Genomic DNA, 25,693 nt, shown 5'->3' on the forward strand with positions numbered 1-25,693 from the left:
GAAAAACGTCACTAATTAATAATAATTGTGCACTGAGAGAATTTTTTCTTAAAATTTACCCTGAAAATCATGATAATCATGGGACAATATAATATGGAAAAAATTGTATAAAAATTTCTCTGATTAATATTTATCACAATAAAAATAATAATATCTATCATAATAAAATATAAAACATGTTTGATTAATTTTACTAAACTGCATGGTAAAATTAATTTTAAAAGTAATTTTATTTATCAATCGTTAATGAGATGTACTTGTTCAAATCGCATAATATCATGCTTATATGTGTATACGTCCCACTTAAATCAATTTTGGTACCATCTTAGATGAGCGTTAGATATAAATTTCTCACGAATAAAAATGTGTGATCAAATATTTATTGATTCCACTAATATACAACGAATTACCGAAAACTCGTGTAAATAAACGGAAATATATGTATATCAGTTTGTAAGTCCTGTTTAACGTTAATCATTATCAAAAGCATCGAAAACGAACAACTTTTCGGATCTGTTCGACTAATCTTGTCATCTTCGTAATCAGAGCTCTAAAAATTATGTTTGTTTCAATTTTGTGGTGAGTAGCACGCGTGCAAATACCCACACATTCAAAAATTTATAAGCAATACTCAATACATTAATATATACAAAATTTTGTATATATTGACTATCATTCGTGTATTATAATCTATCAAACATATTTTCGTTTACGAGAAATAAGTCATGTTTGACTCTATCTAGTGTATAAAAATAGATTTAACAGAGGACGATTTTAAAAGGCGAACATTGAATATACTCTATGCCGAAATATACACAAAGAGAATTTTCTCTTAGAATTTACCCTAAAAATCATGGTAATCGTGCAACAATATGGTATGGAAAAAATTTTATTTCTCTAATAAGAAGAGAATTTCTCTAATTAATATTTATCACAATAAAAATAATATCTATCACAATAAAATATAAAACATGTTTGATTACCGTATTGTCCCACGATTACCATGATATTTAGGGTAAATTCTAAGAGAAAATTCTCGTGTCATTTGTTTTTGAAAAAAAAATCGAAAAACGGAGCGAATTAGGGGGGAACCTGGTTTAGGAGGCTGAAAAATACATAATTTTTAGAATTTTTTTCTCAGCTAAAATAAAACCAATTAATTCCAAATTTTAGGCACAGTTTATTATACATTTAAATTATCTAAAATAATTTTTTTATTAAAAAATATTGAAGTTTTATTTAAAAAATAAAGCTATATTGATAGCGCCGCCCATTTTTCACTGTGTACAACCTAGCGATCGTAATTTTTGTCTGAAACAAAAAAACCAATTCATTTCTTTAATGTTATATTATTACCTTCTATTTAAACTAAAATATTTTTGAGAAAAGTTAAATTAGATTATTTTTTTTGTAAAGAAAAGTCGCAATTTTTTCGTGAAAATTGTAACTTTTTTTTTTAAGTTGTAAAAGTTTTTCAATTTTTGCTTTTCTTTTAATTTTTTTAGTTTAAATAGAAGGTAATAATATAACATTAAAGAAATGAATTGGTTTTTTTGTTTCAGACAAAAATTACGATCGCTAGGTTGTACACAGTGAAAAATGGGCGCTATCAATATAGATTTATTTTTTAAATAAAACTTTAATGTTTTAATAAAAAAATTATTTTACATAATTTAAATGTATAATAAACTGTGCCTAAAATTTGGAATTAATTGGTTTTATTTTAGCTGAGAAAAAAAATTCTAAAAATTATGTATTTTTCAGCCTCCTAAACCAGGTTCCCCCCTTAATCGCGTTTCAATCTTGAGTTAGGTGGCCTCGAATTCGGGGTCTTATTTCCGCGATGCAGACTGTGTCCTCTCCCCGGAAGTGAAAGAACGTAAACTGTCACGTGTGCGCGCGCATTTTGGGAGGCCGCCAATCTCATACCGGATGTAGACGCGAGAGTCTCGACCGACGAGCGAAGGGTATGGCCGAACTTTCAGGGAGCAACGTCCTGCCCTCGCGAATATGGTCGCGAACCAGAAGCGCGGATGCGACGGGCAACAAGATACCGAGGAAGAAGGGATCCGAAGAAGAATAAATTGAAAAGGCTCTGATATGTAAGGTTGTAAAAGGGACTAGGAAGAACCAGGCACAAAATTATTTTTAAATTCCTCTACATTTATTTTGTCTCTATATTTTTCAAAATAAGTATAAAGGAATTTAAAAATAATTTTGTTGCACCTAATATCTGTATCTGGCTCTCACTAATCTTTTTTGTATCCAGAAAAGATTCGGACTATCTGCACAAAATCTAAATCTCGGCATATTTCGATCGGTACCATAATAATTTTTCGCTATGCGATAATTTTTGTCTCCCTCTTGTGCTTTAACAAAGATACTGTCGTATTTTCTCTTCAGAGATATCTCATTTCACCGATATTAAATTATCTCTGATTAAAATCCAACTAATTACTTATCCTTTTTGCCAAAGAGAATCTACAAACAGAGGAAGAGATAGTTAAACTGCAGTTGAAGTTGACGGATATTTCTAAAAGCGGTGTATAACGGATTCCTGGATATAGGAATCGTCTCTAACGGTTCTCTCTGAACTTATTTATATATAAAAAAAGACGCTTATCTCTCGTACAAAAAGGGGACGCGTTGACGTACGGGCTGTCAAGAATATTCGATGATGTCGCATCAGTGTATTTTATGTTCTTTTAGCGAGAGGAGAAAATGTCTGGCAAAATTGCAATATAAACATGCTAAAATCCCTCTATAAAATATACACATCGTGAAAAGGTGGATCTTATTACGACTCTACACGAGACGAGACATTCCTACGTGTATCGATGTCCGAGTTTAAACACTGTATTACGGTACATTAATGTCGTCAGGCATCAGACAGCTATCTTGTAAATCGCAATCACGAATTCGCACGGTGAATTTTGTGGTCCATAACGCCGTTATGTAACTTCTTATCGTTAGGTATGATCCGGTATAAGTGACATCTTATCGTGGGTCATGATCCCGGTATATAAACCTTTTTTTAAGCTCAAGAGCGAACGGTTGAGACCTTGCTTTCCCTCGTCAGGTACTCGGCGAAATCAAATAACAAGTATGTTATATAAAGTGCATGACATGCATGCATCTGTGCTCGAAGAAAATAAATGTGACGATGCCATATGTTATCGCTACTATGTCGAGTGTAATCGCGAATTTATAGACACAAGTCGGTTCAAAATATTAGGTTGATTCCTAAATAAGTTCTGTTTTATTTATATTTAACAAATTGAATTTTTAAAATTATTATAGTTTTAATTATTATTATTATATTAAAATTGTTTAGAATAAATCCTGATCCGTTATATATTCATTATTAAATTCAACTTGTTTCCATTTAAACGGTGATTTGTTAATTTCTTCCTCGCAGAATTTCCGAGATTTGATGCAAAGAGGTTTTTTACAAATTCATCGATCATTATGAAATTTTTTTCCATTTAATGAATTTCGGGATGACCTAAATAGATGAAAATCTGATGAAGCAAGGTCCGGAGAATAAAGAGGATGAGATAGAACCGACCACGAAAGCTTCAGAATTTTTTCCTGGGTTATTTTAGCCGCATGTGGTCGGACGTTGTCTCATAGAAAAATCACATTTTTGCTTTTTGATGAGAGTCGCTTTTTTTTCCCCTCCAATTTTTCTTACTCGCTTTAGTTCGTTTCAATTTAAAAATTTATGGTTTCTTAAAAGAATGATTCAGTAATTAGTAATTATTTATACGCAGAGAGAATTTTCTCTTAGAATTGACCTTGAAAATCATGGTAATCGTGAAATAATATATGGTATGGAAAGAATTTTATGAGAATTTCCCTGATTAATATTTATCATAATAAAATTAATAAAAAATAATATCTATCACAATAAAATATAAAATATGTTTGATTAATTTTACTAAAAGTATAGTAAAATTTACTAAAATTTACTAAAAGTACCATATTGTCCCATAATTACCACACAGGTGAAAAATTTGTGTTAAATTTAACAAATATCACATGTCCCAAACGGTCCACAGAAATTTTTGTGTTAATTTAACATAATATGGATATGTTAAATAGTGACACGAATATTGTGTTAATATTTCAACATAAAATAAATGCAAACTTCAAGTAAACTTAAAATTAAATTTGTGTTAAATTAACATAGTTTTAATGTAAAAATTAACTAAAAAAATTGTTAATTTTACATTTTATCAGCCCTACTTAAATTATAAAGTAAAATTAACATTTTTTCCTGTAAATTTTAATAAATAAATCTTGTCACTAATAATACGGAACATATTTATTGTGTAATATTAAAAATAGATGCATTGTTATTTTTACACTTTTTTTTTGTTGTTTTAATAATTTAACATTTGAGTTCAATTAACACAACAGTAATATGTTAAATTAACACATGAATGTGTTAAATATTTAACACAAAAATTTTAACGGGGACCGTTTTTAACAAGAAAACACAAATTTTTTTCAACTGTGCATGATTTTCAGGGTAAATTCTAAGAGAAAATTCTCTCTGTGTAGAAATTTATTATATTACGAAAGTCAGATGACGTAAATAAACGCTATATATAAGCAGCGCTGTACAATTCGGTTGGGTTTTAATCCAACGTCTCTGAATTTTTGAGTTATTGCCGTTGGCGAATCGATCGTATCGAGACGCAGGTGCGATGTTACAACCGTTTTTGGTCGGAGCGCACGGAGAGAAGAGCGTCTCTCTCTATCTCTTTCTCTCCGCTTCTGCGAACCGTCAAGATTTTGTCGGAAGGTCGTGGAAGAAGAAGCCTGCAAGAGAGGAGCCGAACAATCGCAGTCGGACGAACTCGCTTGGCCGGATCGAAGCCCCGAGAATTCCGCGGGAATGCATTGCCATATTTGTCCTACAGTGCGAAACTCGCAAGAGAATCTCGCGAACCCGATGAAAAATTCTGATTTTGATGAAACTTTGAACACACATATGTAGGGAGGATGAAAGGATGAATTTAGAAATTTTCGTTCGCTGCTTGAAAAAGATTCTAAGGGGTGAAACCATCTCTCGTATTTGCTTTTATCAATATATCTCGAAAAGTTCTCGAGATCGAAAAATATTTCATACAAAAGTTTTCATGGTAAAAATACACGTATTTTAAAAAAATCTCACATTAAGAAGAATTGGATTGGAAATAATTTTTTTCTAAATTTTTAAGAAAATTTGTTTCAAAAATTATTTCTTCAAAATTTTATTAATATGATTAAATAAAGATATATATTTACTATGAAACTTTTGTATAAAATATTTTTCGATATCTCAAATGCTTTTCGAGATATATCGAGAAAAGTAAAAAAAAAACGCTCTATATAGAGGGGTGGTTTCATCCCTTAGAATCGTTAATTAAAAATTTTTTTTATTTATCTATTCATCTCCTCTACATGTAAAATTTCATCAAAATCAGAATTTTCGGATTCGAAAGATTCGCTTTGTCCTCGATCGAGAATGAAAATTGCGAGGCGTTCAATAATAGAATGAGATAAATCAGAAATGAGAGATTAAATAGATATATTGGAAGGGTATCTCACTCATCAAAAATTTGCGAATTACCGAGAATTCTAAGTAATTCCATATAATGCGCCATATAATTTTAAGTAATGCGACGGAATGCGTGTAATTATGTTAATTCTTTTTTTAAAATAAAATACAATATTTAAATATTAGTGCTATTTAATTTAGTAAGAAAAATGTAAGTAGAATGATTATAAAAAGAAATGTTGAGAAAAATAAATTTATGAGATATTGTAAATCGTATAATATACCAATGTATTATGCAAAAACTTTAAAATTAATAGTTTTTTTAATTAATATTGCAAATATTTAGTTGGAGAGAGAGAGAGAGAGAGAGAGAGAGAGAGAGAGAGAACCTAATTAAAATATTATATTATAATAAAGATATAACAAAAAATTACGTGTTCCCAAATATAAGTTTAAAAAAAGTCTTGTTTTAAACTTCGTGATTAAAAAATTCTGAAATTTTTAAAAATCAACTTAAAAACCATTTTTAATAAAAATTTCTTTTATACAAAGTTGAACACACACAAAATACAAATAAAATTAAATTAAATCTGAACAAATTAAAAATATTTATGATTTCATAAATTATAATATTTAGTAAAATCTTGTCTACGTTTTAATCTTGTCTGCACTGAAAAAAAAGATTATTTAATTCAACTAATATTTAGTTGAATACGTTCAAATAAATCATTTATTTGAAACAAATAAATATTTATTTGCTTTGAAAAGGATTTTCTTATATCAAATAAATATTTGTCATATCAAATCAATATTATTTACTTTCAAATAAATGATTTATTTAAACGTATTCAACTAAATATTAGTTGAATTAAATAATCTTTTTTTTCAGTGTGGGTTATTATTGTTTTATACTTGTAAATCAATGCGAAGTAATGCGTAATTCCAGAAAAAATGTACACATATACATATATTGCGACAGTGAGACATCCCTCGGATATATTTATTCAACTCTATATAGGGTTAAACTTCATGTTCTATATAAAGAACAAACAGTTATGTAACATAAATAAAAAATAAAAAATAAAAAGGAGAAGAGAGCAGCCGAAAGGGAAATGGCGAACATGAGAGAGAGAAAGGGAGGGTAAATTAATCGAGATTTTAATTGTACGATTCACCCGCGGGCGACGCACGTGCGAATCCCTCGCGTGAATAAAGAACGTCGATCTGGCCTCGTTTAACGAGATATACGCAGAAAGTATCGTGTGGAAGCCGCTGTTACGAGCACGCTTGTAATTTACAGGCGATGTAAGGGTAGGTTGAAAAAACAAGGTGAGCGGGATTTCGAGTCCTGTATTACTGATTGCAAATCCCTCGGCTTAAACGGGCTCGTGCGCCCAACCTTACGTAACGAGCGATTTATCGCGGACCATACTTGACTCCAATTACGCATAATGCGGCATTGTGCTCTAGGTAGGGAGGTAAATAGAAACCTCACTTCTCAATTGAACGCGTCTCCATTATCTTGATTGCATTTATACGACCAAAGGTCGAGTTATGCGCAAGTTACAATGTCGCGGACGATAAAAGAGTCAATTCTCTTCGTCCATACTGCGCCAGTAATAATCGTTATAAGCATCGGCAGTAAACATCTCTATTAAGAAGCTATTTTTGATCTTATCTTCTCTCGCGAGATTCTTGCGATACTTTTGTAGTTTCGACACAAAATAGTAGGTACTCTAATATTTTTCTATCTTCGTATTATCGCAAAAAATTGCGAAAACAAAAATTCGATAATAAAAATATTAAATGTTATTGAAAATTAAGAAATTGCAATATAAATTCCAAAAATTTTAGCTAGAAAAGAAATTTGATTTCTCTAATTTATTACAAAAATTTTACGCGGTGAAACTTGTTCACTGTGATTGTGCTTTCAATTATATAATTATATAATATATTATACATATAATTATATAATATATTATACATATAATTATATAATATATTATACATATAATTATATAATATATTCTATAATTATACAATATATTTATAATTATATAATATATTATGTAATTATATAACAAACAGTGAGCACACACAGTGAAATTAAATTATATAGTATTATAAAATATAATTTTAAATATAATAAATATATATAATTATTATATATTATTAAGCATCCTGTAATCAAGATAATTTTCGCAAAATGCGAAATTCACAAAACACAGATGCCTACGAGCAACAATCAAGACAGATTTATGCAGCGAACGGTAGCGATTCCTTACCTGTTCGATATCCGGCGTTACTTAAGTAAGCAGCGAAGGAGTGAGGCTCGTGATCTCGTTGCCACTGGGGACTGCTGCAATTGTCGTTGTTCGTAAAGACCTCGTGATTGTGAACGTAACGACCGGTTAGCAGAGAGCTCCTACTCGGACAACACATGGGAGTGGTCACGTATGCGTGTCTTAGCTCGGCGCCCTCATCCCTTATTCGCCTGAGGGTCCGCGGCATAAAGTTCAGCGAACCTGAAAAATCAAAGCAATCATTTTATTTAAAAAAAAATTAATAAATAAATAAAGATTTCATTCTCTGCTTCTTATAAGTTATCTTACATTACTCTTTCGAAAATTAAAAAATGAGGGAGTAGGAAGGTAGGGTCTACTTAAAATTTCGCTAAGAAGGATATTAAACATATTTTATAATGTGACAGATGAATAAAATTAATAATTAAATAATAAATAATAAATAAAAATAATAAATAAAAAAAATTAAAATTAAATAAATAAAAATAATAAATAAATAATTTAATAATTAAAATATTAAATAAAATATTAAATAATATATATTAAATAATATAATAAATAAAAATAAAAATATTAAATAATATAACAAATAATAAAAATATTAAATAGATATAAAAAACAATAAAAAATATTAAATAATAAAATAATAAATAATTAAATAACAAATAATAAGTTTTTCGATGTAAACAGCTGTTGCTGTATACGAACCCAGTTCGACATCTTGATCGTCCGTCAGAATCAGGACGATATTGGGCTTCCTCTCTCTGGGCTGCTGATATGGCAAATACGGCGAGTTCGATTGATGATTGTGATGATTACTGTTGCCGTTGTAATTTGACTTGTGAACGGAGCCACGACGTTGCTGCTGTTGCTGCTGGCCGTCTACGTCATCAGCAGGTCTCTCTCCGTCGGTCCGTCTGGCATTGACACCCAACAGCAGGAGGAGAAGCAGAAATTGAAATAGCTTGCTCATGGCTGGCGGCTATGGCTGGTGGTCGGCGTTTATAGGCTGGCTACCTCAATCCGGTGTGTCATACCATGGTTGCGACTGTGGAAAAGAACGAAACGCACGGTTAATGGACACGTGCATCTGACGGTAATTGAATCGCGGCGCGACAATAAGAGAGAAGTCTTAAAGGAATCTTTTCCTCCACCTTCGTATATAAAGCGTATCTTTTCCACTGCGAGAAAAGCCAGACGACGCGACGGGGTGATTGTATACGTGGGAAAGGAAATTGGCTGTCATAGAAATCATTCCGACAGTCTTTTTCGTTACTTCATATATTGCGCCGATTGATTCGAGATACGTTTCACGGAACTTAGATTGTAAAAGTTCTCGCTATCGCATAAGTAAAAAACAATTTCTTAGTGTGTGTGGGACTGTAATATTATTCTAAGTAAAATCATTATACGGAATGTTTGGCAATAATTTTAATATTTTATGTTCTCTATAATATTAATATTTATATTATATTAATATAATATAATATAATATAATTAATATATTTTCTATAACAGTTTATAGGTATGCAATAATTTTATCTATAATTATCTATTATTATTAATTTAATATTTTCTCTGAAAAATTGACTGATTTTAGAACCAAATATAAATTATATCAAATGTCTTTATATTCAGAAATGTATCATTATAATTATCCATTAATGAACATTTGGTCATTTTACGTTTAAAAATCTTTATAAATATTGTCAACGTGTCTTGTTTTATTTTCATTATTTTGCATTAATGATTGCATTATAAATCAAATGCATATAATGCATTTTAACAGAATTATTTCAAGAATCAGAATTATTTCCAAAATTCTGCCATCGAAACGCAAGACCATTTGCATAATAATTTATTGTATACTGATTAAAAAAATTTCATTTTGAATGCATTCGAAATTTCGTATCAAGCAATTAAATATCTATAGTAAAATATCGATAGATGTCTCACTCATCAAAAATTTGTACATGTATTGCGAATTAATAAGAATTCTAAGTAATTCCATGTAATACGCCGTATAATTCTAAGTAATGCGACAGAATGCGTGTATCATTATGTTAATTCTTTTTTTTAAATAAAATACAATATTTAAATTAGTGCTATTTAATTTAGTAAAAAAAATTTAATTACAATGATTCTAAAAAGAATAAATATTAAGAAAAATAAATTTATGAGAGATATTATTGTAAATCATATACTACCAATGTATATTATTCAAAAAATTTTTAATTAATATTTTTTTTAAATTAATATTGCAAATATTTAGTTGGAACACCTAAATTAAAATATTATATTATAATTAATATACAAGAAAAAGTTATACGCATTTCCAATTATAAATTTAAAAAAATGTCTTATTTTAAAATTCGTGATTAAAAAATTCAGAAATTGTTAAAAATCAACTTAAAAAATCATTTTTAATAAAACTTTTATATAAACTTGAACACACGCAACATACAAATAAAATTAGATTAGATCTGAACAAATTAAAAATCAAATATTAGTGATTTCATAAATTATAATATTTAGTAAAATATATATTTATAAAAAAACGTCATAACATCATTTTTACTTTTTAAGACGTTTTAATCTTGTCTGGGTTATTATTGTTTCATGCTTGTAAATCAATGCGAAGTAATACGAAGTAATGCGTAATTCCAGAAAAAATGTACATGCACAGTTGGAAAATTTGTGTTTTCTTGTTAAAAACGATCCCCGTTAAAATTTTTGTGTTAAATATTTAACACATTCATGTGTTCATTTAACATATTGCTGTTATGTTAATTGGACTCAAATGTTAAATTATTAAAACAACTAAAAAAAAGTGTAAAAATAACACAATGTATATCTATTTTTAATTTTACACAATAAATATGTTCCGTATTATTAGTGAGATTTATCTGTTAAAATTTACAGAAAAAAAAATGTTAATTTTACTTTATAATATAAGTGGGGGTGATAAAATGTAAAATTAACAATTTTTTAAGTTAATTTTTACATTAAAACTATGTTAATTTTACACAAAATTTATTTTAAGTTTATTTGAAGTTTGCATTTATTTTATGTTAAAATATTAACACAATATTCGTGTCACCATTTAACATATCCGTATTATGTTAAATTAACACAAAAATTTCTGTGGACCGTTTGGGACAGGTGATATTTGTTAAATTTAACACAAATTTTTCAACTGTGTGTATTACGACAGTGAGACATTCCTCGTAAAATATAGATGCGCGAGGGGGGATAAATAAATAATTCTCGATACAAGTATTCCGCGATCATCTGCAATTGTGCCATATTGTGCGAGAATTTAATTCGCGACGCGATCGGAACAGATTTATCGGGTAATCCCTTAATGTCCACTCTGCAGTCTCCATCAGTTTGGCACGCGGACAATAAACGGTGTATCCAATAACGCGTTACCCTAAACGTATATCCGCATCGCGCGAGATCGCTATGTATACGTGCGAAACAATTAACAGATCGCATTATTGGCGATTCTCGATTAGCTATTAACCGCGGATGATGGACCTACACGCTATACTCGTCAAAGGCTTTAACTGGAAACCGGACGTGATCGTTCTAACTAAATAGCAGAGATATACACCATACTCGGAACTGCCGCTCAGGAATGAAAGATGAGAGATAAAAGGTGCAAAAAAGAATTACGTGATCCAACTAAATCGTGGAAACGAAGAACAGGACCATAATCGCGTAACCCGTGTTTTATGACTGCGGGGATCTTCTCTCTCTTTGAAAGAAAAGCGATAAATAATCGCACAAATCTATTATTAATTAATTTTTAATTTCAACGTATATATTATTAAGAGATTAGATTTTATATAAAGCATATGTGTCGCCAGCCCACGAATTTTATCTAATCAATATGTATATAAATTTAAATTATAAATTTATGCTGAAAATATTGTCTCTTATAAATCCTTTAAATATATATTTCACAATTATTATTAAATATCGTGATGATGCATCCGTTTAGGTCTATTATACATTTTATAAAGCTGTGTTCTTTGACAGATATGCTTTGTAAATTTTATTAAAATTTATTTCTTTTTTACAAATGCATTTAATTATAATTAGAATTCACACAAATTATGCGACATTATTCATTATTTTTATTTTTATCCGACACATAAATTTTGAAAACCTTTCTTATAATAAAATCCAATATTTTTTATTATACTTTTACTTTTATTATATACTATTACTTATTATACTGATTGCGAGAGAGCCTCTTATCTCTGCACAAATTCATCTTCCTCGGAACACTAGCGATTTTTTACGGTTAAATTTCCCGTTGGTATCTCCCGTGGCCGGAATACCGATGAAAAGATTTCACAAACAGTACTATAACGATGAAGTTTTACTATGGATTTTTTCATTATCAGTGACGAGAGGCTCTCTCTTCTAACTATGTTTATCGACTGCACGTGAGGCGCGTAAGAGAAAACCCGAGTGCTTCGAGGCAGCATGGTATTTTGAAACATCTATATAGAAGAGAGCTAAAAGAGAGAAAATCGAACCAGCGCGCCCTGATCGGATCGAACAGACGGAAGAATGTTCGAGCGTGTTCTCGCAGACAGTCAAATATGAATGGTTGCACGGCGAGTAAATGTTACGGTGCTGGATGGAGGGTTCCCACGACTCGAGAGGATGTTAAGGAAGGGTATTATTCGCGAAAATCGCGACGCTTTCGACGTCATCTTCCTCGCACATCCTCCTACACCGAAAAAAATGTTTTCTTGAAATTCATACTTAATAAGTACTCTTAATATAGATATTCTTAATGAATAAGAATATTTCCATCTTTATTTTTACTTTTTGGAATGTCCTCTTAAATTGAGAATATATTCTTAATTTTTTTTTGCAACTTTAGCGCCGCAATAAATAAATATAATAAAATAAAATTATTTTAATTATTTAAATTTATAAATAAATTTATAAGTTTACAATTAATGTTAAAAATAATAATATAATAAGCAAAAATGTGTATTTAACTATGTCAAATACATAAAAAATATTCAATTATATGTGTAACATTTAAATATACATGTAATAAATAACAAATATCCATTTGTAAGATAACAAAAAATGTATATTTTTTGTTATCACGATTAATAATTTCAATGATACATTGATTAAAAATAAACATCCCATTATGTATATATTCTTGCATGTTAAGAATATATCTAATAAGAATATTTAATAAGAGTATCTCTTTAGAGAATTTTCCTCATAGCATATACTTAAAATGAGAATACAATTTTTTCGGTGTATCCTCCCTCCCTCGCATATTACATTCTTTTTCGAATATATTTTATTAAATTTTTTCCTACTTCTCGCGTCGCGTATACATTTTTATATTTAGAACTTACTATTAAAATTTATTTTTCTTTTCATTTTTATTTATTAAGAACTTTTGAGATCAGTGCGATTATTTGCTTCTGTCCTCTGGGGGGGGATAGATTGTTTAGGGAGATAAAAAATGCTGTATCAACACGAAATTATTTTAGACTGTGTAGTATCTTGTAAGACAGTAAGATGACTAGTAAGATGCAAAAGTCACTCCAGATGAATCTTCACCTTTTTAAACAATGTTATTCTTATACTCACAATAGTCTCATTTAGTAATAATTAAAGATAAATATATATATAAGAATATTTTATAAAAGAATTTTTTAATATATCATTATCTTTTTAAATCTATATTTTATTTCTATTTTTATTTCTAATCTATATTATCTTTTTAATCTATTATATTATTGTTTTAAAAAGATTAATCCAGCAATACTTTTGCTTTCCATATAATGAATATGATTTATGTGCTCTATATTTAATAAAAATAGTGTCTTGCAATAACATTGTCGATCAATAGTAACATCCAGGTGCAAAGATTTTTTTTAAAACAATCAATAATCTAAAGGCTAGCCCTCACATTATAAGATCTATACGATATATTGAATCTACCATATAAATTCTCACGCATGTATACATACGTCACGGATAGATTTATGTATCCTAACTACTGACAGATCCGGTTTCAATACATCAATGGTTACGTGCCCACGTTACAATTGATACGACTATCGTGTTACGAGACGATCTTCCAAAACGATTTCCTGTGTCATTTCATTAGGAAGAGCTCTACGATTAAAATACAAATTTATGTCGAAACGGACGTAAATGTGGGTGGAGCGTAACGGATGTTGTGATATAAAAATTCGAAATGCAAATAAATTTTATGTTCAAGTGTTGAGAGAGAAAATGTAGGTATTATTTGAATTATATCAAAAAGTATTGAATAAAAAATAAATTATAATCATTATTATAATAAAAATTTATGAATCGTTCGTGTCGATAAATATGCTCCAAAATAATTACAAAAATATAAATTGTTCCCTTCAAAATATGAAAATAAATTAATATGAAAAGAAAATTTTATTAAAAAGTCGATACCTATACACTATTGCAGTTTATATAATCAGTTTATATATAAACAAAAAGAATTTTATTTTCGAATTTACCCTGAAAATCATGGTAATCGTGGGACAATATGGTATGGAAAGAATTTCATGAGAATTTCTCTGATTAATATTTATCACAATAAAAATTATATCTATTACAATAAAATATAAAATGTTTGATTAATTTTACTAAACTGTGCATAGTAAAAATCCAGTTAAGCCAAATATTATGTACCTTCAATCATTTAGATTTTTAGAAAAGTGAGCTTAAAAGGACGTCAAAAAAAGGATAAGCGACCTTGAAAAAAATCAACAGAACCATCAACAGAAAAAGAATTTCTTAAAAAAATACTGCGACGATTAATTTGTCACGGTATTTCTTTTCAATAGCGGCAGCTTCTAAAAACATATTTAATCGATACTTAAAACGCATTTAAACAATACTTAAAACATAGTATAATATAAACTACATCTTGAAATAAAAAAATGAAAGTATATAGCATTAAATGCGAATGTATTGTGAGTACATACTTACAAAATATATATACACATCTGCAAACACAGCGAAAATAAAATAGCACTATTAGACACGCTTTTTCTTTTCTCTATAGTTGATTCCTTTACTATAATATTGCTAAAAAAAACATCAGGAATGCTTTATCTATTTAAACATTGTGTTTATTATTTAAAATTTTATCTTCTACTCTATAACGTTATGCAGATGTTTTATTGTCAATATTTTCATTGTTCTTTCTCATAGTACGCGTCTCTGTAAGATATTTCCAGCGGCTAAGTAAAATCTAAAAAATGCAGTTCAGGTAAACGAAATGTTTAGAAACGAAAATGCGTTATTGACAGACCGAACAATAACCGCTTAAATACACGAACAAAATAGTGTTAGGTTGTAGGTCCTGCATAGCGCCGTGGTCAAGAGCAGCTGTCCCGAAAATGCAATGGAGAAGAGGAACCTGAGTTCGAGTCCCGAACGTTCCAACCCCTATACGTTACAATTTATGTTTGTTATAATTTATTTGTGGGAGAGTGCAAAACTCTTACCCCACGCTACCAAAAATTGTGTGTCTAACTATTATAATATTATAATTACAATAATTACAGAATCCAGTCACATAATGAGACTAAAGACCGAGGGCAACCGCCGTTGTTGATCACGGTAAACCCCGACACTATATGTATATAAAATAAACACATTTTTGAGCTTTCTTATAAAACAGCTTTCTTTATTTTTGCTTACGCGAAATCATTTCTTGTTTATCGCCATCTATCGCGGAAAAGTAGATATAATAATTCAATGACACACATATACCTATACATACATACCTAATACATATACAATAAATATATACGTATGTCTTTCTAGATTATATATTTTCTTTTCCACAATAAATGGCGATAAGTAAGAAATGATTTCGCGTAAGCAAAAATAAACCAGCTGTTCTATAAGAAACACTATTTCCAAAATATATTCATACTTATCGCATACTCTGTAACTGTACATTTATTTAGACACATTATAATTTTTCGATAATATTGCGGAATCTTGAACAACAGAAACTCCCCACGTATCAATTAAAATTAAAACAAACATAAATTGTAATTTAAAAGATTTTGAAAATAGTTTACAGAGATGTATAAAGTCAGCAACTGCGTTACGAAACATTCATCGTATAAAATTAAACTACCTATAAAACTTAAAAAGACGCACATCTATTGAATAAATCTAAATAATTTGAAGGTATGTACACATAAAATATGGCTTTATATACATATACTGAGAATTTACAATAAAATATAAAATATGTTTTGTGATAGATATTATTATTTTTATTATGATAAATATTAATCAGAAAAATTCTCATAAAATTCTTTCCGTACCATATTGTCCTACGATTACCATGATTTTCAGGGTAAATTCTAAGAGAAAATTATCTCTGTGTACTCTAGCAATATTTCATATTATGTATACTGTTTGACAGAAAATAAAGACCTCGAGAATATCTTGTTCGAATTCGATTAATCTCTCCGTTTTGTAGCTTGCCTACCTTGTCCATTTTCTTCGTCGACGTATAATTCATTCAAGGTACTACATCGGAAATTGCCTCGGGTGGCGGCCGTTCGAGCGTGTGTACACGGCTATATACGACCGAGTGGGTTGCAGATTAAACGGATGTTACATGTGCGTATTTTGCGTGTTAACCTGTAACGCGACACGTTTACGTGACTGAGTGTAGGTCGAATCGCTTCGAAGAAGCGAACGCTCATTTAAATCATCATCTAAAAGTCAGGCGAGTGCGTGGGTCGCGTGAGGAAATTTCTTTTCCTCTATCGAGAATACCGTCTAGAGAAGATTATAGCTTTCAGGAATTAAAATAATATAGTCTCTTAGTAAATAGACTGAAATTATCTCACAATAATGTAAGTAATTTCATGTATTAAATAATCAAAAATGCATATGCCGAGTATGTGTAAAGCACATATAAAACGAATATGTCGGTTTAATTATAATGTATATTAAATTGTAAATAATTGTGTGTAATTTTAATAATATATTTAGATTTATTTTAATTATAATTCTCTATTTCTCTATTTTTTTTTGAATTTTTAATATTTAATATAATTTTTTCAGTTAAATTATAATAAATATACATGTATAATAAATTAATAATTATATGTAATAATTATATTGTATTAATATTATTATAATTTATACTTATATTATATTAATATATGTATGTGTATTGTATACATGTATAACTGAATACAAAAATTTATAGATATACTTTATGTATTTTATATATATTATATTATATCTAATAAATTTCAATGTAAAAAAGGATATTTAAATTCTTCCTATAAATTACCTAAATATTCGTATATTTTGTTCTAAATTATATTTTTTATATTTTAAAACTTTTACTTTTTCTTTTAATTTATTTTAAATTTTAATTTTTATATTTCCCCCTTTTGCCTACCTAAATTAATAATTAACAATCTAAATTAATAAATCTAGCAGGAACTCCAATCTTCTCTTTCTCTAAAATTACAGGTAAAAACTTCGGATATGCCTCGAAAGAGGCTCAACGACTTAGCACATATAGTAATTTCCTCTTGAAATATATATGTATACTAGATCTTTTTTCTAGAGTTCGCGAAACCTGTTTCAGTTTAAAGTTCTTAAGCTATTTTTCGAACTTCCTTATTTAAATAATCGCTTCCCTCATATGTATATTATCGATATTAGCGTCGATTTCTTTCGCGCCGGCATCAACCCTTCGTCGATGTACGAGATGCCTCTTGTCTCTCATCGAGATCCCCTCGATCGACGGCATGATGATAGGCTGCGGAGCATCTCCGCGGTCTACAATATCGAGAGACATGCAAGTTGGACGATCGTCGGCCGTGCAAATAACAAGTCGGTGAACGGGCGCGATTATTGCGCGCACGCACGTGCAGCTGAGAGCTGCGGTTTTTCTCACAATGACTTCGTCATCCGACTCTCACGTTTCCTTCTCGGACATCCACTCGACGACTCGTGTCGGCTCTTGAATCGATAACGACCAGGCGGATCGATTTATTAATGCGCAAAGAAAAAAAATGTCAAACGCATAGTAGTAGGTACTTGACGTTTAACTCTCCGCAGAGTATATTCACAGTTGAAAAATTTGTGTTAAATTTAACAAATATCACATGTCTCAAACGGTCCACAGAAATTTTTGTGTTAATTTAACATAATACGGATATGTTAAACGATGACACGAATATTGTATTAATATTTTAACATAAAATAAATGCAAACTTCAAGTAAACTTAAAATAAATTTTGTGTTAAATTAACATGGTTTTAATGTAAAAATTAACTAAAAAATTGTTAATTTTACATTTTATCATCCCCACTTATATTATAAAGTAAAATTAACATTTCTTTTCTGTAAATTTTAACAGATAAATCTTGTCACTAATAATATCGAACATATTTATTGTGTAAAATTAAAAGTAAATACACATTGTGTTATTTTTACACTTTTTTTCTGTTATTTTAATAATTTAACATTTGAGTTCAATTAACACAACATCAATATGTTAATTTAACACAAAAAATTTAACAGGGACCGTTTTTAACAAGAAAACACAAATTTTCCAAATTCACAAAATTTTTCTTTGTCTTACTTGGACATCATCTCTCGATTATGTATCTTTTATTTTCATCAATTATGCGATAAATTTGATAATAACACGTGACACTATACGTCAAAGACTAGATCATCGATTTGACAGTTCTTTAACAATTCTCGATTTGAAAGATTTTATTTTCCTTTTCTCTTTCGCTGGTCTTGAATTATCCTTGACATTGAAGATATGTTAACTTCGCGAAAACTACGCGATCGATTATTGACGCTACTACCTCAGCAAGGTGCATAAAAAATTCAACACTGACAATCAGTTGTGCGGCTTGTCATCCTAATTGCGTAATGATCAGTTCCAAACATCGCGTGCAAGCGTTCTACTTTCCTGCATCATCATCTATATCTCTATCGGATACTCGCATTTCCCGCATTTTAATCCTTCATTTCGATAAATTTCTCGAGTGGATAATAGCCTCTCGCAGAGCAAGATCCCAACGGGTGCCTCACCCATCAAAAATTTGTACATGTATTGCAAATTACCGAGAATTTTAGGTAATGCGACGGAATACGTGTAATTATGTTAATTCTTTTTTTAAAATAAAGTACAATATTTAAATATTAGTGCTATTTAATTTAGTAAGAAAAATGTAGGTAATTAGAATAATTATAAAAAGAAATGTTAAGAAAAATTAATTTGTAAGATATTATAAATCATATAGTACCAAAATGTATTATGCAAAAACTTTAAAATTAATATTTTTTTAAAATTAATATTGCAAATATTTAGCTGGAACATCTAAATTAAAATATTATATTATAATAAATATATAACAAAAAGTTACGTGTTTCCAATTATAAGTTTTTAAAAAAGTTTTATTTTAAACTTCATGATTAAAAAATTCAGAAATTTTAAAAAATCAACTTAAAAAACTAATTTTAATAAAAATTTCTTTGATATAAACTTGAATACACACAAAATACAAACAAAATTAGATTAGATCTGAACAAATTAAATATCAAATATTAATGATTTCATAAATTATATAATATTTAATAAAATATATATTTAAAAAACGTCATAGCAACATCATTTTTACTTTTTAAGACGTTTTAATCTTGTCTGGATTATTATTGTTTTATGCTTGCAAATCAATGCGAAGTAATGCGAAGTAATGCGTATAATTCCAGAAAAAATGTACATGCATTGCGACAGTGAGACACCCCTCGGCGATAATACAGCTGCAAAATGCAATTGCATCTTTTTTCAAGTAGACTAATAAAAATTAATTACTTGTCATTCTATAAAAATATAAAACTTTATATAAAAATATATGGGTACCTAATGTTATCAGAAAGTAAAATTTTTGTAAATTTTTGCATGGTTTATTCTAAAATATTTCGAACAAAATGTCCGGATTTTATATAGGATATTAATTTTTTTAAATAACATGTGTACACATTTATGCAATATTCTCTCGAATATATATTCTTTTGATTACACTTTTACACATTGAATCGAGTTAGTATAAATAATTTCTCATAAGTAAAAGTATCATCGATAATATAATATATAGGCAGAATTTATTTGAGTTAGCACTTGAAGCAAAATAATTTCATAAACATTTATCTAAAATATTTTCGGATCTTCTAATCTTATAAACAGATAACGAATGGTTTACGCAAGATATCCTCGAACTTTCTAAGTATAACAAATAAATATATACAATTTGTTCTGAAGCTAATCAACAATTGTAGAATATTTAATATTAGAATACTTATATAAATCGAAAGTGATTTTATTTTCAGATTTTTCTTATTGTTTCTTTTGCTTTTTAATTATTCTAATTCTATATTCTTGAAATTTTATTTTTAAAACTAGAATAATTGTTCTGATAAATAATGTTTTTGTTCGCATATCGTATGTAACGCATATTTTGATTAGCTGCTTGGTAATTTCAGGAACATCCATTAATTGTTGATTTTACGTATCCCGTTTTTACGTGTACGCTGCTCCAAGCAGCTGCATTACGTTTATAATGATATTTTATGAAGTATTTCGTAAACAAATATACTGCAGTCATTGCGATCAATAAGCAGTTAAATATGTCAGCGAAAATATATTTGTTAGTCCTATCCAACGACGTCATCAAAAGCAATTGCCCCAGAAATGAACAACTTTTTGAGTTTGCTCAATTAATCTTGTCGTTTTCGATGCTTATGGAATTCTACAATATATGTTTGTTTTATCTTTGCGGTGGGGCGCATATGCAAGTCCCCACACTCAAAAATTATTACATTCCTACTGTTCTAATATTTAGATGAATATTCGTTCGTGTATTATAGTCTATCAAACATATTTTCGTTTACGAGAAGTGAGTTATATTTGACTCCATCTAGTGTGTAAAAATAAATCTAAAACACAGAGGACGATTTAAAAAACGAACAATGTACTCTGTTTCTAAATACACTGTTTTCATACACTAGATGAAGTCAAACATTGATTTCTCGTCGAGAGTCGATCTTTATTAATTATGAGAACTTAATTATAAGACTTAATATTGTAACACTTAATTATAAGGCTTAATTAATTAGTAAGTTAATTATAACTTATTAAGGCTTATTGTTAGTTATTAAGGCTTAGTTATTAAGTTATATCCGAGGGGTGTCTCACTCATCAAAAATTTTGTACATGTATATATCGCTAATTACCGAGAATTCTAAGTAATTCCATGTAATGCGCCGTATAATTCTACTATAAGTAATGCGATGAAATGCGTTGTAATTATGTTAATTCTTTTTTTTTAAATAAAATATACAATAGTTATTTTTAAATTTAAATATTAGTACTGTTTAATTTAGTAAGAAAAATGTTATTAAAGTGATTATAAAAAGAAATGTTAAGAAAAATTAATTTGAGGTATTATTGTAAATTGTAAATCATATTACTACCAATGTATTATGCAAAAAATTTTAAATTTTTATATTTTTTTAAAATTAATATTGCAAATATTTATTTGGAACACCTAAATTAAAATATTATATTATAATAAAGATATAACAAAAAGTTACATGTTTCCAATTATAAGTTTAAAAAAGTCTTTTGTTTTAAACTTCGTGATTAAAAAATTCAGAAATTTTAAAAAATTAACTTAAAAAACCATTTTTAATAAAAATTTCTTTGATATAAACTTGAATACACACAAAATAAAATTAGATTGAATCTTAACAAATTAAATATCAAATATTAATGATTTCATAAATTATAATATTTAGTAAAATAAATATTTAAAAAACGTCATAACAACATCATTTTTAAGACGTTTTAATCTTGTCTGGATTATTATTGTTTTATGCTTGTAAATCAATGAGAAGTAATGCGTAATTCCAGAAAAAATGTATTGCGACAGTGAGATACGCACCTCGGCAAGATCCATTTATCGATATTATCCGATATTAAGAGAGTGCGAAAAGAAACAAAAAATATTTGTGTGTTTCTCTCTCTCTTTCTTTCTCGATTTATGATGAGAATAAGATAATGAGCCGTGAATTAAATTAGCAAATTTGACGGAAGTCAATTAGTATCTATATTCGAGCAAATGAATAAACGCGAGGAACGCAGTTATGCTCGTGTTGACACATGGTAAATTCTAATGGTGCGTTTGGTTTACATACGCTGCGCGATATCTGACGTCACTTCCTGGGTAGAATAGTAGGAACGAACGTGCGCTGAATTTAGCACAATCAGATAATGTAACGAGCACACACATGCACGTAAACCTTTCGCGAGCGTGTGCATATCTATATACAACATTAAGGTGCATCTGCTCATCATTATCTTCAAATTGTATTCCGTGAGTTTAGAAATGTAGCAACTCTGTTATTCATATATCTGCGCTTAACAGCGCAATATCTCGTAAAAAAAAAAAAAAAAAAAAAAAAACAATCGTGAATTTCCTGTTGTCAATAACAGACACTGATAGATTTTTTTCTGGCATAGTATATATATAAACGCGAAATGTCATTGGTTGCAGACATTTTTACAAGTTCCGTGGAAATTGAAATAGCGAATTGAAATAAAAGAGAAAAAACAGAGGCCTCGTAACTGATGTGATTGTATATTATGTAGGTACTTGTTATCACATGACAGTTGAAAAATTTGTGTTAAATTTAACAAATATCACATGTCCCAAACGGTCCACAGAAATTTTTGTGTTAATTTAACATAATACGGATATGTTAAAAGGTGACACGAATATTGTGTTAATATTTTAACATAAAATAAATGCAAACTTCAAATAAACTTAAAATATAAATTTTGTTTAAATTAACATAGTTTTAATGTAAAAATTAACTAAAAAAATGGTTAATTTTACATTTTATCATCCCCACTTATATTATAAAGTAAAATTAACATTTTTTTCTGTAAATTTTAACAGATAAATCTTGTCACTAATAATATCGAACATATTTATTGTGTAAAATTAAAAGTAAATACACATTGTGTTATTTTTACACTTTTTTCAGTTATTTTAATAATTTAACATTTGAGTTCAATCAACACAACAGCAATATGTTAATTTAACCCAAAAATTTTAACGGGGATCGTTTTTAACAAGAAAACACAAATTTTCCAACTGCACATTCATCGTGCAAGTGAAAAATCGTCCAAAAATCAGATTATTGATCATTGTTAATATTCCATTTGTTATTTCACGCTAACTTAAGCAATCAAAGAAAAAAATCTAAAAAATATTCGAAATTTCAAGTTGTTTTATACACAATTCACCGTAATTTGCTGAAAAAATTATATGTCAATTTATATATCATAAAAAATTTTAATAAATTTATTATATATTTTTTATTATTGTATAATAAAAATTTATATATATTTTTATATATCATATATTATACTTAATTTAGTAATCTAGTTTTATTTGATATTTTATTTGATAGCGCACTAGTCCACTGGTGGAAATATATATAGAAATACCAAGCACGATATCTCATTTTCATCGCAACGTGACCGTAAAAAATACATTTGACACTCGTAACGAGCACACCGGATTGGGCAAATTTAACGCAAGAAATGTTTCCTGCTCCGCTTTATATATATCTATCTGTGTATATCTACGTGCATTGACGATCGTGATGACTACTTCCTGCGTCCGCTTTGATAACACACATATTCGTCGACTAATTATACGAATCCATCAGACGTGATATACATATATTGCTTATACATTTGCACGTCTCATCCGCTTTATGCACAATTCGTGCTAAATGATACGCGTCAGAAATAAAAAGAATGTAAAAAAAAAAATTAATACCCGCTGAAATATTTGTTTGCTATTGCTATATAATTTCAAAAAGAAATTAAATAAAAAGGACGTAATAAAATTTTAATTATGATAAAATTATGGTGATATTAAACGTCAAAGTACTTACAATTAGAAAAAAGAAAACTGATACGAAAATAAATTTTATTCGATATTAGTTTAAAAAAAAAAGATTTCGTTTGCTTTCAAAAATTTGTCTGCAAATTTTTAATTTTTCCATTTTAAATAGACGTGTCCCTTATGTTTCATTATATTAAATGCAGCAAATTGTTCTACAAGTAACAGAAAGAGCTGACAATCGTTGATCCTATTCTCGATTGAAAATATTGTTCTCAAGAGCAATTTGCGGCTGTCTTATTTGCTCCTGAACGTTGACAACAGCTTTCCTTCGTCAATACATACACAATAAAGAACCGAAGTCGTCGACGATGACGAAGAGAAGAAAAGGAGCGTTAAAGTCCTGCCGAGAAGCGTGAAAATGAAGAACGAAGAGGGTTATTATTGTTCGGCCGAGAGATCCGGAGATTTCGAGGGAAAGATCTCTTCCCGAGAGGGAAAGGGAGAGAACAGACCGAGAGAGATAGAGATCATATCGCTAGATCCCGAATGGGATCTCTCGAGGACCCCGAATGAATGAACGAGCTCTGCACGCGAGAAGAATGCGATAAAAGGGAGTGAAGGGGAGAATAACACAATCCACCCTTCATACTTTCTGCAAGGAACATGAAGAACCGCGAACAAGATAAGTCAGAAATTACAAGATACAAGAGAGAGAGAGAGAGAGAGAGAGAGAGAGTCCACCGAATGTCTCTCGTGAAAGTTTTATCAGTTAGTTATAGTTTAACGACTCGATGATTCTCCGCAGTGCATTCGTCCGTGAATCGAATGATAATAATTGACAAAGTTTCGAGATTTTACGTGAAAATATAGAGATATCGCCCGCGATATCTTTACAAGATACGAGATTATAATTAAAATTTTATTTTAATTGTATTAACAAAATTAATTATATAATTGTAATTTTATTAATAAGATGAAATGACGATATAAATTTATTAATCAAATTAATAAAAATTATAATAAATGTATTAATAAAATTTTAATTATATAATCGTAATTTTATTAATACGATTAAATTAATTAAGATATAAATTTATTAATCGTATTAATAAAATTTTCGGTTTTACAAATGTGGAAAAATGCTATTGTAATAAATTACCGTCAAATATTTACATTTTATTATCAAAATGATAGAGTATATTTCATAGAGTTCTACTAGAGTTCTGAGATTTTTCGATGCTATTATACGAGGCTATTATACGAAGCAAACGAAATCTAAATAAATGTATCTTCATACATCACTTTGCGGTGTCTTCATAAATCTCTGAAAATACATTTATCTAATAATCACTTAATTAAGAAAATATACACTAAGAGAATTTTCTCTTAGAATTTACCCTGAAAATCATGGTGATCGTGAGACAATACTAGTATGGAAAGAATTTTATGAGAATTTTTCTGATATTTATCACAATAATTATCACAATAAATTTTCTTAATATTTATCACAATAAAAATTTTCTTAATATTTATCACAATAAAAAATAATAATATCTATTACAATAAAATATAAAACATGTTTGATTAATTTTACTAAACTGCATAATAAAATTAATCAAACATATTTTATATTTTATTGTAACAGATATATTATTATTTTTATTGTGATCAAAATTAATCAGAGAAATTCTCATAAAACACTTTCCATACCATATTGTCCCACGATTACCATAATTTTCAGGGTAAATTCTAAGAGAAAATTATCTCTGTGTATGAAACTAAACCAACATTCACGGAGAAAAATTATTCGCTAT

At 28.7% G+C, this 25,693-nt stretch overlaps 1 protein-coding gene across 3 annotated transcripts in view; it reads right to left on the reverse strand.

Annotated features, from left to right (window-relative positions):
* Sulf1 (Extracellular sulfatase Sulf1) overlaps window positions 1-25,693 on the reverse strand; it is a 156,777-nt gene that overhangs the window by 81,466 nt on the left and 49,618 nt on the right. For all 3 annotated transcript variants that reach the window (XM_083047436.1, XM_083047437.1, XM_083047435.1), the window contains exons 2-3: window positions 8,560-8,899; window positions 7,834-8,073 (exon numbers count right to left, since the gene is read on the reverse strand). In XM_083047436.1, coding sequence (XP_082903562.1) covers window positions 7,834-8,073; window positions 8,560-8,824 — 505 coding nt within the window. In that variant the 5' untranslated portion in view covers window positions 8,825-8,899. The remainder of the gene's footprint in view (window positions 1-7,833; window positions 8,074-8,559; window positions 8,900-25,693) is intronic.

Source organism: Prenolepis imparis, unplaced genomic scaffold (assembly GCF_030444845.1).
Source record: "Prenolepis imparis isolate NDT839.2.m4 unplaced genomic scaffold, iyPreImpa1.0 SCAF_10, whole genome shotgun sequence".
NCBI classification, from domain to species: domain Eukaryota; kingdom Metazoa; phylum Arthropoda; class Insecta; order Hymenoptera; family Formicidae; genus Prenolepis; species Prenolepis imparis.